This window comes from Drosophila persimilis, unplaced genomic scaffold (assembly GCF_003286085.1).
Source record: "Drosophila persimilis strain 14011-0111.01,24,50 unplaced genomic scaffold, DperRS2 tig00000191-arrow-pilon, whole genome shotgun sequence".
Classification (NCBI taxonomy): Eukaryota; Metazoa; Arthropoda; class Insecta; order Diptera; family Drosophilidae; genus Drosophila; species Drosophila persimilis.
This window is the reverse complement of record NW_020825298.1, coordinates 11,763,216-11,779,494: the sequence shown is the minus strand read 5'-3', so window position 1 is coordinate 11,779,494 and position 16,279 is coordinate 11,763,216. Positions and strand designations below refer to the sequence as shown.

General features: G+C 49.0%; 6 protein-coding genes across 6 annotated transcripts; 3 read left to right on the top strand and 3 right to left on the bottom strand.

The window, feature by feature from the left end:
- The first annotated feature begins 6,344 nt into the window (after positions 1–6,344).
- On the top strand, positions 6,345–8,646 carry LOC6589870 (tetratricopeptide repeat protein 8). Its single transcript, XM_002014547.2, has 4 exons — positions 6,345–6,516; positions 6,647–7,197; positions 7,260–8,314; positions 8,380–8,646. The coding sequence occupies exons 2-4, from the start codon at positions 6,801–6,803 to the stop codon at positions 8,596–8,598; spliced, it is 1,671 nt and encodes a 556-aa protein (XP_002014583.1). The 5' UTR covers positions 6,345–6,516; positions 6,647–6,800; the 3' UTR covers positions 8,599–8,646.
- A 97-nt stretch (positions 8,647–8,743) lies between these two features.
- On the bottom strand, positions 8,744–9,365 carry LOC6589871 (ADP-ribosylation factor-like protein 16). Its single transcript, XM_002014548.2, has one exon. It carries the CDS (start codon positions 9,363–9,365, stop codon positions 8,784–8,786), a length of 582 nt encoding a protein of 193 aa, XP_002014584.1. The 3' UTR covers positions 8,744–8,783.
- A 471-nt stretch (positions 9,366–9,836) lies between these two features.
- LOC6589872 lies at positions 9,837–10,345 on the top strand. Its single transcript, XM_002014549.2, has one exon. It carries the CDS (start codon positions 9,855–9,857, stop codon positions 10,296–10,298), a length of 444 nt encoding a protein of 147 aa, XP_002014585.1. The 5' UTR covers positions 9,837–9,854; the 3' UTR covers positions 10,299–10,345.
- LOC6589873 (60S acidic ribosomal protein P1) lies at positions 10,346–11,046 on the bottom strand. Its single transcript, XM_002014550.2, has 2 exons — positions 10,911–11,046; positions 10,346–10,760 (listed from the first exon to the last, which is right to left on the bottom strand). Exons 1-2 carry the CDS (start codon positions 10,980–10,982, stop codon positions 10,494–10,496), a joined length of 339 nt encoding a protein of 112 aa, XP_002014586.1. The 5' UTR covers positions 10,983–11,046; the 3' UTR covers positions 10,346–10,493.
- Positions 11,047–11,466: 420 nt separating this feature from the next.
- Positions 11,467–12,566, top strand: LOC6589874 (ribonuclease H2 subunit A). Its single transcript, XM_002014551.2, has one exon. It carries the CDS (start codon positions 11,487–11,489, stop codon positions 12,507–12,509), a length of 1,023 nt encoding a protein of 340 aa, XP_002014587.1. The 5' UTR covers positions 11,467–11,486; the 3' UTR covers positions 12,510–12,566.
- Positions 12,567–13,102: 536 nt separating this feature from the next.
- Positions 13,103–15,898, bottom strand: LOC6589498 (F-box-like/WD repeat-containing protein ebi). The gene is made up of 3 exons (XM_002014552.2): positions 15,538–15,898; positions 14,285–15,465; positions 13,103–14,228 (listed from the first exon to the last, which is right to left on the bottom strand). The coding sequence occupies exons 1-3, from the start codon at positions 15,593–15,595 to the stop codon at positions 13,383–13,385; spliced, it is 2,085 nt and encodes a 694-aa protein (XP_002014588.1). The 5' UTR covers positions 15,596–15,898; the 3' UTR covers positions 13,103–13,382.
- Between the last annotated feature and the right edge of the window lie 381 nt (positions 15,899–16,279).

Below are 16,279 nucleotides of genomic sequence, written 5' to 3'. Positions count from 1 at the left end.
GATATCTTGAAGATGTGGCGCGATAACAAATATTCCCCCTGGTTTTATAATCCTCCGTTCTTTATAAAGTTTTGAGATTATTTTTTAAGAAAAGTACATAATATATATCTTCATTGTTCATTATTCTTTATAATAGTTTCTCAGTTAATAAATCCTTGTATGATATAACGATCTTCCGACTTTTAGGGTGCATCCACCTGCGACTCTACTCTATCCACCTTTTGATTCTTGTTTTTCGTTATTCTTTCGTCTTCGGCCGATCGCTTGGTTTGCTGTTAGCTCTGGCTCTGACTCTCTAAGACCGGTTGTTGTTGCTGTGGCTGTAAGCCTGCCTTTTGGGCGCTACGTTCTTGGTCAACATTGTGTGTGAGTTGGTATGCGCACACACACACATACACGCCGAAACACACAGACTCAGATATGTACATACGAGTGGAGGTTGGAGCCTGGTCGAGGCCGAAGTTTCGACTCCAAGAAGAGGAAAAAAAAGAAAGAAGAATTTTTTATGCAATTCCTTGAAGTCGATTTCTGCGGCCTGGCCTCCAGTGTCTCCCCAGAATCTCTTTTGAGGAATTGGCGCGCAATTTTTTGTTTTTTTTTGTTTGCGTCTCCGAGTCCGACTCCTTTCTGATCCCAACCGAGGTGATCTCTGAGCGCAGCAGCTGCCATTGATCCTCTTTCTATTCAAAATTCCTCGTGTTTCGGGACTCTTTTTTTTGGGTTCTCCTTCTTGGCCAAAGCCAAAAGTCGTCGTTGTTGATGATGATATGGCGAGGAGGCCTGGAATTTATTGAATAAGTTGGCATATGACGCGGGTCCCCTCCCGCTCCCCGTAGTACGCGTAGTGGTGTGTGTTTTCGTTACGCTTCATTGCTGTCGATCGCCCGTCGATATAGCCCGATTGTCGCATACTTTCTACCCTTACAAAAGGGAGCATCACAACTACCAAAGAAGAATGGGAGAGCATAAAGTTCTCTGGGAGTTTTCCCACACTCGTTGATATGTGGGATGGTTCCAGCCGGAACTTTATTAGTGATCGCTGAGCTTTAAGTAGATTCCATACATCCACGGGAAGGAGTCGTTCATCATATAATTATCATTTGAACTAATTCAATCGCTAAAATGGGGATCACATAACGATTGAAGGACTTATAATTACCCTAACACTCCAGAGATCCAATCAGTACAGATCAGTGCTCATTCTCTATCCACAAATGTTCACGAATGTCCCTACCCCGTTCCGTAATCTATAATTTATACAATTCCTATGCCATACGACTTATCAATCAATCCACCATAGTGGAGGGTATTGAAAGGTTCGATGAGTTGTCGATTGAGTTTCCATTTCATTTCGTTCCGTTTCGATTCGTTTTGCTTTGTATTCTTTTTATTATGGCCAAATATTTCTGCTGGCCGCCAGTCAGACCAGCCAGCCAGCCAGTCATGCCCCTTGAGCCACGATAATGTTAATGGAGGGCCCCACTATGCCCTGCCCTCCACCGTGCTCTCCTCGCCCCCATCGTATTCTTTCAGTCTGTCGCCGGTCCGAGGTATTTTTATGACTTTTGTTACACTAACTTACTTCCTATTCGAGTCGGACGACAACGCGACGCAGACTGGACGCTATGGCATTTAGGTTTTTTATTGTTGTTGTTTGAATGGAAATGAGAGGGGTATCTATAGAGTGAGAGAGAGAGAGAGAGAGAGAGAGAGGGGTACCACCTGAATGGGCGTCATTCCACAGTTGATTGGCTCTGAGGTTACCTTTGACACTGACTCTGACTCTCCTCCAAAAGAATCTCAGTTCTGACTCTCCCCCAAAAAAAGAATCTCCGCTGGGACTTGGCTTTGGCTTGGATCGGATCAATGTTTCTGAAGTCTGGATGGTAGAATGCTGGCACTACCATTGCCATTGGTGGTTGGGGCATTGGGCCTCATTTCAATGTGGACACCACTGAAATTAGGGAGGATCTAAGGCATCCTCTAAAGCAGAATCTCAACTTTAACCTTTGGCATCCAGGGGTTTCATGGTTTCTGGAATGGTTTGTGGAATGCTGCTGCTAGTGCCACTCCAATTGGAAGCTGGAGCCGCACTGGAAGCAGCAGTCTCTAATCTGCCTACCCTACTTTCACTCCATTTCCAGTCGTCGAGACTCTTTGGCATCTCGACGCGAGATTCGATTCGATTCAATTTATTCGAGCTGAACTTTTTTCTCTCCCTCTCTCTCTCTCTATCTCTATCTCTCTTTCTATCTCTGTCTCAGTTTTTCCTAGTGATAGAGAGAGAGAGAGAGGGGTATCGACTAAACTGCAATGAAATTTCAGGCCTGGCAATCGATTTTGCTGCTGCTTGGGATTTGCCTTTTTTGGGCCTTGGAATGTTGCATGCTGCTCCTGCGCCTGCGCCTGCGCCTGCCTCTGCCCCAACTCCAGCATAAGCCCCCAAGCAACATGCAACAGCAACAACAACAAGAGCCAAGCACCAACAATGTGTTCTAAATAAATTCCAGGGAAATGAAATTCAGGGAGCCCCCCGACGGGAGAGCCGAGGGAGAGCCAGGAGTGCTCTTCGCAAAGGCAGATGTATCTTGCAGATACAAATTCTGTACGCTGTGCGCAACGTGATTGCAATCTTTAGCATCGTCATCATCATCATCAACAGCAACAACAACAACAACAAGCAGGAGAGTGATCGACAATGAAGTACTCTTTAAAAGGGTCATATAGATCGTATTTGGCAGATCCTAAATGAGAAAATACAGAAATTTAAGCCTTTTTGTGTAGAAAAGTTAAAGGGTTTGAAAATCCGCCAGCATTATAGCCTATAAAGCAATCAGATCTCAACATGAGAGACTCGGAAAACAACTGTAATAGTTTTGGGGCTCCCATCGGTCTAAAGTTACGCTATAGCCATCTCCTATCTCTACCGAACGAGCCCATTACTACCCGCATACCCTGTAAATGCCGGCAAACAGCCACAAAAACAAGAAGAAGAAAAAATGAAGCAAAAGAAGAGGAGCAACACGAGGCACGAGATTCGAGGCTGTGGCAAGGCTCCCAAGGCCCCAAAAACGCAACAGAGGAAGACGCAGCAGAGTCGCGCGTGCGCAGCCTCAACGGATGTCTAAGCCATGTTGTTGCTCTTGCCTTTGCTCTTTTTCTCTGTTGCTCTTTTTCTCTGTTGCTCTTTTTCTCTGTTGCTCTGTTGCTGTTACCTGTTTTGGCCTTTCTTGTGCTTTGCTTCTTTTTGGCCAGAGCTGCTCTTGCACCTCCTCCAGGAGGCAGAAAAGAAGAGAAGCGGAGTGGAGTGGCAGGGGGGCCTGTGGCTGCAACTAAAAATCAAAAAAATCAACCAATGTTCGTACAGTAGCTGCCTTGCGTCTGCGTCTGCCTTTTGCTCTTCTTTTTTTATGCTTTTAATGAGCTTTTATATGGGGCTGAAGGATCAGGGCAAGCAGCGAGTGCGAGGGGGAGGCACTGGGGAGGGCTGTGGATTGAGCCAAACCAAGCGAATGCATCTCCATGTCAGAGGAGGATGACGATGAGGATGATTTTTGCGTTTTGCTTTTGCGGTTTACCCATAACCCCACACATAACATAACATCGTACTCGTAGCCTCCACCTCTTAAACCGATTCCTAGGCTCTCAATGGAATCGAAATGCTTAAGGTATTTGGTTCCCATGGGTCCCACAGAGCGGGGCGAAGGGGGAGGGGCTGGGGTAGGTGTGATGATTATTATGGTAACACAGTTTTTGGCGGCAGAAATAGAGACAACCGCAAAACACTTGTTCAAACAGACTTACCCGTATATGAGTATTGACAGTGCGGAATAGCAAAACAAATTTCTCTATGAAAGTTCTGATAATCAACATACGAGTATATCTTAAAAATATACTGCTCTGCAAAAGATTTAAAGACTTTATTATAGGCAAAATTTATAGCAGAACTCGTGGAGATCATAATCTCCAGAAGAGATCTGGTAATTATGCTTAATGCTTAATAAATTTAAAGACTTAAAGAGTTCCCTTCGATGTACTGAAGGTTTTTGCAAGATCTTAAGACTTAATAATAATAATTTACAGATCATGCGGGTTCTTGGTTTGAACATCTTTCAAAGAGAAATGAACGCTCAAAAGAACTCTATATTCTCTGTTCTCTGCAAAGATGACGCTTAGATACGTATGTACATATAGGAAATTATGTGTAGATGGATAGCAAATGACAGATTACCAAGGAATAAATTAATGCATTTTTATAAAGTCTTAAATTTCGCTGAAAGCTAAGCTACATCTTCCCGAAAGCAAAGCTAAGTCATCTCAGATAAAATATCTATGATATAGTAAAATATTTTCCTCCTCTTAACAGTAATAGTTCCCTCCAAATATTTATGTATATATATTTTATATTCATTGTTCTACACAATCCGCAAACAAAAAGAGAATAATATCTAAGTTTTGCCGGCTAGAATCTTTGATCTCACATGGGAAGCTCTGGGAAGCCAAAGTTCTACGGAACAAACTCCATTCCAGTGGAAATCAGTTCGTGTGGCAAAAGTACTATACATATTTCCCAGGGTGAGTCTCTGGAATACCTTTCCCCCACCAGCAACCTCGAAGCAAGCTCGACGCGACGCACAGCTCAATCTGCAGCTGTCAGGTGTGGCCGGCTAATTGAGAGAGGCGCGTTACGAGATCATCTTGACACTTTTCGAGGCAGCAGAAGTAGAGGCAGCAGCAGCAGCAGAGGCAGAGGCAGTAGCCACCTGCCGGACGCCATGGATCCGCTGATGATTAACTAGTCACTCCAATTGAGAGGCAGGTTGAAGATGGGGAGAGAAGGGACAGGGACATGGCAGCAGTGAGGTATGTCTGTGATAAAAAAAAACACCGACAAGTGCCCGCTGGCAAGTGCTGACGCATTTTGGCCCAAAGGCACAGGCCCAGGCCCGAGACCGGGGACGGGAACAGAGACCGCTGATAAGCCCAAGAGTCAAAAGTAAATTCAATGCCAAAAACCGAAAACTCTCTCGAAACGGAAACGGGCCTAACGCAGAAAAACAGAAACGAGCAAATACAAGATACAGATAAAGATAGAGCCCACAGATACAGATACACACAGCCAAAGATACAGATAGAGCGATACAGCCATACATGTGTACGTATGTACGTATGGGTTTTGGCACAAATGTAAATTCAGATCCAAGAGTATTACTTATTCAAATTTCGACTCGATTAGCATCTTGAACCGTGGGAGCAATACGCTCCGTAATCCCCCAGATAGAACTAGAACCCCTCCGAGGGAACTGGCTCTGAATATCCCCCACCTTCTAGACTGATAAATATTTGACTTTTGCATGCCATCGCCATGAGTTCAACGTCGTCGTACATCAAGTCTCACTGTGGCTGTGGCTGTGGTTGTGGCTGTTGTTGCCGCTCATTTAATTTTCAAACATTTATCAACAAATATTTGGCGCTTATCATTTGTTCGACTCAAACACAGTGGAGAGAGGGGAGAGGGAGCTAGGTTGCTCCACTCCTAACCAGAAGCTGCATCATCAAAAACAACATCAACATCAGCATCAGCAGATTTACTGACCCGAACACCTGACAACCTCCCATCTATATGAAGTCTCTCCATCTGGCTGGACTTTTGCACAATATTTTCAATGGATTTCGCGTTGTGGATTTTGCTGCTGATGCTGCTAATTATTGTGGGTGAGGGGTTCATGGTGGTTATGGTTCGTGGATTAGGCGGATTGAGGTGTGTTTCATTGAGCAATTATTTTTTTTAGGAATTGGTTAACCTTCAACTTATCTACAAAGACCGGAAAATAGCCAAAAGTCACAGAATACCATCTAGTTTTTGGCAATTCATCGTCTGCTCTAGATCATAGCTCTGTATTTCATGGAATCCTATAAGAACAATTCATATAAAACAGAAGAAAACCAAAGAATCATTTGCTTCATAGTTTTCATAAAAAATCCAGAAGCCGAAGTGCGCTGCCACATGACGCGGGATAGGAACAACCGGAAAAGCCGAAGTCGATTGATGAAGGAACAAATAAATAACAAATATTAATACTAAATACGATCCAAAGAGGTTTTTTTTTGATGGTGGCTTTAATTATATATAATTTCTATGAATTTCTGTGAAGAAATTCCACAAGCTCTAGTCGGAATACTCTTTTGGGGTAACATTTTTCAGAGGTGTCTTTCCTCTTTCCCCAGGGGGCAAGCGCAGAGCCAAAGCAATTTGTGTTTTGGTTAGCCATCGGTTTCCATGGCACCGGAAGACCCTTTCCTTTCCATTTGGCATAGCATATATGTAGGTATGTACCTGCCACAGTCGATACTCGGAGGAATCCACAAATTAAATCTTACCAAAGAAGGAGCCCAGGAGAGGCACAAATTATGGGCATAGAAAAATTAGATGGCATTCAAGAAGAACTAAAACAAATGCCAGCAGCATCAGCAGAAGCAGCAGCAGCAGCAGCGGACCTCTAACCGAAACAGAAGGTAAGGGTAACCGCAGGAAGCGGCAACAGCATTCCTGCTGGAACTCGAGAGAGGCTGGGGAGGGGGGGGGATATGGGGCGGTGCCCCGAGGGCAGAGGAATGACACGCATCCGGTTTTGAAATTCCACAGAGCCAGGCCAAGACGCACAGCAGAGAACCCAAAAAAAAAGAAAAATATATATAAAGATCGAGGAATTCAGACACTTGAAGTCGCCACCAGACAGAGCCGAACAGAACAGGAAGAGCAGCCATCTCCATCTTTAGAACCAGAGGGAGGCCCCCCGATGGCGACACTGGAGCTGGACTACTTCAGGGCCGTGTCCCTCTACCGCCGTCGCTCCTACGAGCAGTGTGCGGAGCTGTGCAACGCCCTGTTGCAGGCCGGTCACGACAACAATGTCCAAATGTTTGCCACCAAAGAGGGGGAGCAGGAGGAGCACCAGCAGCAGCAGCAGCAGGCGGAGCTCGAAGGCAACAGCAACAGCAACAGCCGCAGATTCGGTAGCAATTTGCAACGTATTGGCCCCAGGCATGCGCAGCAGCAGCAGAAGGCCGCCGCCGTCGCATCCATCATGATGCCCACTTGGCTGATGGAGGGCGTGTGGCAATTAAAGATGCGTGCCCTGACGCAGCGCGTCTACCTGGACGACCTCGAGGTGGATGATGCCGGCGAGGAAGAGGGTGAGTAGGCGACTAATCCCACTCCCATCCCATACGATCCTAACTTAACTCTCATGCCGCAGCCCACGAGGAGGTGGAGTTCGAGAGAATTGCCACGGCCGCCCGACCCGGCAGCAGCATCAAGACCGCATTCCAGCCGCGACCAAGCACCAGCCAGCGCCAGACGCAGCGCAGCAGTCGAGGAGCCGGCTTGGCTCACTCCAGCGATGGGCGTCTGAACAGCTCCAGGCCGGGATCGGCGGCTGTGGCGCGCCCTGGTACGAGTCTCAGCCGTCCAGGATCCTCGTTGGGGGCCAGGCCCGCGTCTCGCTGTGGTACAGCCTCGAGGGTGAGGGCTACATCTGCGGCGGCCTTTAATGTGGGCGACGCCACCTCGAAGCTTTACCAGGCCTCCCGTCTCAATCCCACTATCTATGCGGAGCGGGAGACTCTAGTGAAGGCTCTGTTCCAGTTCCTTTTCTACCACGAGGCGGACGTGCAGAAGGCGCACTCCCTCTGCCGGGCGGTGCTCGAGGTGCAGCGCCAGCGACCCAGTGCCTCCGGATCGGAGGCCACCCGTATAGACTGGTGGTGGCAGCAGCAGATGGGCCGCTGTCTCCTGGCCCTCCACTATCCCCGTCGGGCGGAGCCCTGCCTGCAGCAATCCCTGGCCGCCTTTCCTCATCCGGACACGTATCTGCTGCTGTCGCGACTCTATCAGCGGCTCAAGCAGCCAGAACGGGCTTTGGTCCTGATTGGGGAAGTGGTGGATTTGCGTCCCTTCGATGTCACCTACCGTCTGGAGCAGGCGCGCATCCACCAGGCCATGCAGCGGCAGGAGGACTCGCTGCAACTGTATCGACTGGTGTCCCGACTGCAGCCCATCAATGTTGAGGCCCTGGCCAGCATTGCCGTGGGCTACTTCTACGACAACAACCCGGAGATGGCGCTCATGTACTATCGCCGCATCCTCTCGCTGGGCGCCCACTCCGCGGAGCTCTACTGCAACATAGCCCTGTGCTGTCTCTACGGCGGACAGATCGACCTGGTCCTGCCCTGTTTTCAGCGCTCCCTGGCCATGTCCACCCAACCAGAGCAAAAAGCCGATGTCTGGTACAACCTGAGCTTTGTGGCGGTGGTGAGTCCAGCCCTTTGGAAGAATTATCCAATCATCAATCAAATTTAACTTTAAACCTGATTTAGACCTCGGGGGACTTCAATCTGGCCCGTCGCTGCCTCCAGCTCTGTCTCACTTCGGATGCCCGCAATGGAGCGGCCCTCAACAATCTGGCCGTCCTGGCAGCCCAGGGCGGGGACGTTTTGGCTGCCAAGTCCTATCTGAATGCCGCCAAAGATATGATGCCCGATGCTGAGGAGGTGACAAGCAATCTGCAATTTATGGATCTGCATTACAAACTGTAGTTGGATCAATTGTTAACATCACGTTATACTTTTATTGTACGCGGTAGACGTGCCTCGGCATTAAGATTTGAATATATGCAATGGATTTTCAAAATTAAATCGCATAAGTATTTATTCCAAGAACAATTAAAAACCTAATGGCAGTGCTTTTATAAAATATCCACATTTTATTGAACAGTCGTCTTCTATGGCCACTGAAGCCACTCGTAGATGGGATCAAGACCCACTTTTGTCACTGCACTGGCCTCCACAATGGTCACCTGTTGGCGGATCTGCTTCTGCAGCTTGGACATCTGCAGCATGAGAAGAGCTTCATTGCGCATCTGCCGATAAGAATAGTCCATCTTTGCCAGCACCAGCAGGATCTTGACCTTCTGCAGTCGGGGCTCCGTGAGGATGGAGTAGAAGAGCACGCCAGCGGCCGAAATCTGGCAGAGATTGGAAGTGTCCACCACATAGATGAGCTTCTTCACATCCTCAAAGTACTGCCGCCACAGTGGAGCCATGCTGCCGCCGATCTCCAGGATCTGGATGGACTTGGGCAAATGCTTCTTCCCGCCGTGGTGGTGTGCCTGGGTGGATCCATCCGCTGGCGGGGGCTTTGGTTTGTCGCTGTTCGGCGACTTGGTGGGAAAGTGGATGCGGTAGATTCCCGTTCCTATGGTGGGCATGGAGTAGCTCGTCTCGTCGATTGAGTCCGGTTCCTGGAGAGCCTTCAGCAGGTGGGTCTTACCCGAACGCTTGGGACCCAGACAAATGCAGGACATTTTTCCTTTCGTTCTTTTATTGATCAAACATAGTTTGCCTTGGTAACCGGACCAAAATTCAAACGCGATAACAAACGATAACAGTCGATTCTTCTTGCGTCCTCTGTCGTACACATTTTAAACTAACAGAGCTGTCTGTTAAAGGCTATACGAACTGTAGCCCGCAGTTAATAATTGTTTAAACCTTGTTTTAGTCCGAATACACAAAATGGGAGTACTTAAAGGAAGTTAATCTTGTAGAAAATTAATTCACTAATCCGATAAAATTATATGGGCAAGGCTAAATGTTCTATATAGCTAGTAATTTTCCACGGAATATCAAAATTGAGGAATATGTAAAATATAACTTGAATTCGTCGGTATATTTTTAAAATGAGATTTTGGTATATTTCTGATTGATCCCCGGTCACACTTTGTACATCTCAGAACACTGGTCACACTGTCTGCTGTCTCATCGTAAACAAAATTTATATTTTTCCTTCAAAAATCATGGATGAAATTTGCTCGAAACCGAAACCACCACAAGATGCCCAAAAGGAAGTCAAAGAAATAGGCTTTGAGAAGCAGTTTTCAGTGCCTGTGAATGGCATACCCACGGAAATCGTCTACCATCGCTTTGGACGCAAGCGGCTGCTGGTCATCACGCAGCTGGGCAAGATTGCCGGGATCTACAATGTGAGCTTCGATATCAGCAACAATCCCGCAATGCTCAAGCCCGTGAAAAATCCGGACTTCCACATCTCGGTGCCGATAACCATCCAAAGCTGTCTGGGAGTAGACACGGTCGACACCGATTGTGCCATACAATTTTTGGTCAATAACACCAAGCTTTGGGAATCGCCAATGGACTTCGTTATTTGCCTGGGCCTGAAGGTGATCGATACCCCCCTGCTGCACGCCCTCGCCAAAGTGCTGGACGAGGTTGTCCTTTAGCTTACAAATATACATTACTACAGCTTAATAAACGTCATAGACCAGAATCACTTTTCGCAAACGTTTATATTTCGTCGATTTTGTACATTAAAACGTGTACGAAAGTCGGAAACAAAACATCACTTCATAGGATAAAAAGCACAAACACGGCGGATGTTATGTCGGTATGGATGTGGTTCATAAGCAGATGGATGCTTAATCGAACAGACCGAATCCCATGTCGTCGTCGGACACATCGGACTCTTCCTCCTTCTTCTTCTCCTCCTTCTTGGACTCGGCGGCTGGGGCATCAGCGGCAGCTGGGGCAGCAGCACCACCGGCTGGGGCAGCACCAACTCCGGAACCGATGCTGGTGATCAGATCCTTGACGTTGATGCCCTCCAGAGCCTTGGCGAAGAGACCGGGCCAGTAGGGCTCAACCTCAACGTTGGCGGCCTTCAGGATGGTGGAGATTTTCTCACCCTACGGGCATAGATATACAACAATATTATTAGTATGGCGTGTGGAACAGCACAATACATCATGGGATTAACAAAACTATCACAAATCCACTGGGATGGCGACAATTGAAAAAGATTTGTTTCCCATTGACAGTGAACTGATTGAACTTACGGTGACGGCAACATCGTCATCAACCAGGATGAGGGAAGCGTAAACGCAGGCGAGCTCAGCTTTTGTCGACATTGCGAAATTGATGATTAATTAATGATTGTGCAAGTTGCCAAAAACTAATTTGTTTTTAATAAATGGCCTTAGCTCGATTGAGAACAAGCACGCTGGGCAAAATCCTAGACCGGAAAGAGACGAAGAAGGGATGTAAAGAAGATAAATTTATAAATCAATCCATCGATATATATGTTTTTTGACAATATATTCGTAGGTGATATTTTTTGGACTATCGAAAATATTAATATGGATATGTTTTGAAGAATATTGATACATCTTTACTTCTTTATATAACCCTACCATTTATAACGTTTCTGAGCTCGGTTCGGAGCAGCTGACACTATTTTTCTGTTGTTTCACGTCGTTTCTGTTTACTCACTACCTTTTATTGTACTTATCGATGCACAGTTTTGGGTGCAAAACAAATATCGGTACTATTGTGCGATATGAATTTATCGTTGTCCAAAATTAAACAACATTATTTACAACACTAGACCGAAAAAAAACAAAAAGGCGCGTAGAATGGAAGATATAAAAATCAAGGAGGAAAATAAAACTATAGCCGAAGGCGATCCATCCGATGATGAGGACAAGAAGGACATAGGCAAAATCAATTCGTTAAAGTCTTTGGGTCCCTTCATCGCATCGCGAGAGAACAGCCAGAATACGGTGTACCTCAGCGATGTGCCGGCCGTGTGCAAGGATAAGCCCTGCATGCTGGGCGTCGACGAGGCGGGCAGAGGACCCGTGCTGGGTCCCATGGTCTACGGCATCTCCTACTGCCCGCTGGAGAGCAAGCAGGCGCTGATTGATCTCGGATGTGCGGACTCCAAACAACTGACGGAGGAGAAGCGGGACGTGATCTTCAATGAGCTGAACACGCTGGAGTATGCTAACAGCTGCGTGGGCTGGGCCGTAGAGATCATCTCGCCCAACGTCATCAGCACGAGCATGTACCGGCGAGCCAAGTGTTCGCTGAACGAGGTGTCCATGGAATCGGCCATGGGTCTGATCCAGCAGGCCATCGATGCGGGCGTGAACATAGCCGAGGTCTATGTGGATACGGTCGGACCGCCGGAGAAGTACCAGGAAAAGCTGTTGCGACGCTTCCCCAACTTCAAGATCACTGTGGCTAAAAAGGCTGATTCCACGTATCCCATTGTCTCGGCGGCCAGTATCTGTGCCAAAGTTACCCGCGATCACGCCCTCAAGGTGTGGCGGTTCCCCGAGGGTCTGGTCATTAAGGACAATGCCTTTGGCAGCGGCTATCCCGGGGATCCGGTCACGAAACGGTTTCTCACCGAACACATTGATCTGGTGTTTGGCTTCCCCCGGCTCGTGCGCTTCAGCTGGTCGACGGCGGAGAATGCTCTGGCGAACAAGGCCTACGACATGGAGTTCGATGAGCCCGACTCGGAGATGCCCAAGTACGCGGGCACCAAGCTCACAAAGTTCTTCAAAGGCACCACTAAAGACGGCGAGGTCATACGCGAGGAATGCCGCTTCTTCAAGCAACGTCACTTGTCAAGTGTTTTTGAATTTTAGTCTATGATAATTGTTAAATATAGCTTTAGCTTTAATGAATCTTTTGTTTTTCGCCAATCTTCTTTATAAATCTTAGGCTTACGTTCGTGCTTACAAGCTACGGGGGGTTTGGGATGCAGTTACACTGTTCTGAATGTATGCGTGAATCGGTCAGATCTCTCCATCACCTGTCTTGTCTGTTCAGCCATCCATCCGATCGGCTGACTAACTACATGTTGGGTGTGGGGCGGGGGAAATACTCGTACTCGTATGATTAGGTCTTAAGTGTAAAAGGGCAGCATGAAGTTAGGAGGAGAGACTGTAGAAGTGGTAGAATTGGGGAGGGGAGGGATCGTTAAGGACCGTCGGCTCTCATCATCGCACATCCGTTCATCGATCGATCGATACAATAACAAAATGCATAAGTTATACTAAACGATTTCTGTATAAAAGTGATAATCTTAGAAACATAGAGCTTACAATTAAGATTAAAAAGAAACGAGCAAAGAGCGCTCTCCCCGCGCGAACGCCGCAACGAAAGGTGTCACACCCCGAAGCGTCGACGGGGGAGCGCAGCTTGTCGTTTATGTGACTCGGGACTAAGCGTACGAAAGAGATTGGACAAAAGCATAGGGGAGGGGGCGCGGGCGGGTGGATCTATCTCAATCTCTTGGACATCTCTGAAGGTACGAATGAAATGGATATTGCTTCATGGGAACAAGAGAGTCCATCCAAGAATCGAGATGCCGAGAAACAGTGGCGGGTAACAGATCGTGTTGAAGGTGTGTGTGTGTACAGTTTAAATCGAAGCGTTCTTTAATAGACAAAACTCAGAATCTCCTGGACGCGGGCTGGCGCTGATGGTGTGTCCACAACGCCATTGGGAGCCGAGGATCAGAACTTCCGCAGGTCGAGAACGAACACACTGCCGTCGGAGGCACTGGCGCCCACCTTGGTGCCCTTGGAGTTCCAGCAGACCTCGAAGATGCCGCCGGTTCCCTTGTAGCTGTGGACCAGCTGCCCGGTTTGCGTGCTCCATATGTGCACGCACTTGTCGAAGCTGCCCGAGGCAAGGTGCTTGCCGTCGGGACTGAAGGCCACCGAGTAGACGGGCTCCGTGTGCTTGGTGAGCGTGTGGATGCAGCTACCCCGCTCCACGTCCCACAGCCGCACAGTGGAATCGAAGGAGGCCGAGGCGAGAATAAGATTCGTATTCGGATTGTTCGTCCCCGGCCCCGTGGGAGACCACTTTATCGTGTAGATCTCCTTGGAATGCGCCTGCAGGTCGTGACAGCAGCGATCCCGATTCATGCTCCAGATCTTCAGTGTCATGTCGTCTGAACAGGAGGCCAGTAGCTGGCCCTGCGGACACCACTTGATTGCGTTCACCTCGTTGGTGTGGCCCCGGAAAGTCTTTATCGGTTCGTTCACGCCCAGCCGACACACGTGTATCCGTTGATCCGTACTGCACGACGCAAAAGCCTGATTCGTCTGCCAGTCGACGTCCAGGGCGGGGGCACTATGGAAGGCGAATTGTTGCGTGCACTGGCCCGTGGAAGCGTCCCAAATGATTGTTGTTTTATCCACTCCGGCGGAGAGAATGTAGTTGCCGCATTTGTTCCACTTGAGAGCGAAAATCGGTCCCTTGTGCTGGCCCAGAGTCGAGGCCAAGCGGCCATCTGTTTTCCAGATGCGCGCATAGCCATCGTAGCTTCCCGTGGCCAGCAGCGACCCATCGCACTGGAAGGAAAATGTATTTTAATTCTGGGATATCGGCTTCTGAGACGTCTACTTACATTCCAGTCCAGGGATGTGACATCTTTGTTGCTGGGCACCTCTGCTCCGCCCTTCTGGATGCAGTGCCTCAGCACCAGCTGGTTGGAATTGGTGTTTGCATCGGACATGTCCCAGATGCGTGCAGTACTGTCGCCAGAGCCACTGGCCAGAAGGTCCCGACTGGGATTCCAGGCACAGATGAACACCTCGCTCTCGTGGCCACGCAGAACGCGGGCCTTGGACTCGGGTATCTCGATGCTCTGGTCAATCTCCATGGCCTCGACGGGGGCAGGGGTGCCTCCCGTGGAGGAGGAGATGGTCCCGCTGGGAGCTGAGCTCTGAGCTGTGGCTGTGCCCGCCGCAACATTGTTGGGCTGGGTTCCCACTCGTATTGTGACGGCCGCAGTGGACGTTTTGGCCCCCGCGGCGGCGGTTCCTCCGGCGGCTGCAGCTGTATCGGGATTGGAAGTCGAGACAGCGGCTCCGACCGGAGCGGCGCCGCTTGACGGTTGCTCGGCACTGCTGGAGGTGTTGCTGTTACCGTTGGTGGATGTGGATGAGGCGGCGTCGTCTGTGCTCGTTGCATTTGCATTGCCCGTATTGTTGACCGCCGTCGAACTGCCGGGCTCACTGGAGTTGGCCTTTTTGTTGGCTCCGCTGGCGGCTGTTGCGGAGGAATCGCCTGCAGCTGGGGCTGTGGCGTTGGTGGAGCCGGCAGTGGCTGCCTGGGTACCATTGCCGTTGCTTGCCCCGCTGGCAGCGTTATTGGCAGTGGCTGCAGCACTCCCGCTGGAGTCCACCTCGTTGGTGGACTCTGTTGGCGTGGTGGTGCCTGTGGTGCTGCTAGATGACTTTGTGGCCCCCGCATTGACCGTGCCCGGCTCCACCTTAATCTCGGCCTTCACATTGCTGTTGGCATTTGTGGCTGTCGGTGCAGTGGAGTCCACGCCTGGTTTGCAAGGCTCCGTTTTCACCACCGGCTTGGGCGGCTTCACTTCCGGCATCACAGCATCGATCAGGGATAGGCCCTCAATGGGGCGCGCCACCTCGCCGTCTTCGCCGACGCTCCACTCCACCTCTGTGTAGAGGAGACCCTTCTGTAAGATGGTTAGCAGGGCGGCCGGTGGCACCAGGGCTCCGTTGATGTTGCTCTGCGAGATGTGCGACTCAATGCCAAACACGTAGGAGGAGTGCAGAAAGCCTACAACACAAAAAATCAGCAATGACTAAACGATGGCAATGGTGTGCGAGGGGTAATCCATCCCAGACTCACCCGACTCCTGCAGATATCGGTAAACAAGGAAGTTTACCTCGTCGCTGGAAAAACTCATGGCTACCAGGGGCGCACTCTTCCAGTTTCTTTTTTAAGAACTTCAGGTCCTAGGAGCACTCTGTGGACAACGTCCAATTATTGTGGCGGCGGCGGCAATGACGAGCGAGATAACACGGCACTGCGTAACACATGCGTCTGCATTTAGCACGCGTTCTTTGCTCCTCTCCAGAAATCGGATGGGGGCTGCTTGATGTTGTGACGTCGCTATGTGGCTTCTAGTTTCGGTGGATCCGGCCTGTTTTCTAAAATTCCCGATTCACTTTGAAACGCAAGAGCATTTTACATATTTTTTTCACAAATAAAAACTACGCATCGCAGCCCTGAAACGCGCAAAAAAATGGCGGAGTCCAGGCATACGGTCACGCGCGTGAGGTGACTCGGTGCGGCTTTTTCTTCACTTCACACATGACGTCAGAAGTGTAGCGCTGCGATATAGCCTATACGCAAGTATTTTTCTCAGGTGCGGGCTTGTAAGAAGACGTCAAGATTTATTCACAGCACAATTAAGTATCCTTAATTTAATTTCCAACAAAATTTCTAGAAACGCTTAGACAAAATTATTAATATTTGAATGTGTGACGTCACGACGACTTGCACCTTGCATTTTTCTGCAGCCCTGGCATATTCCGATGGTTTAGGCGTTTCGCCACACTATTTTGGACACTTGCGCCCGCTAGGTGGC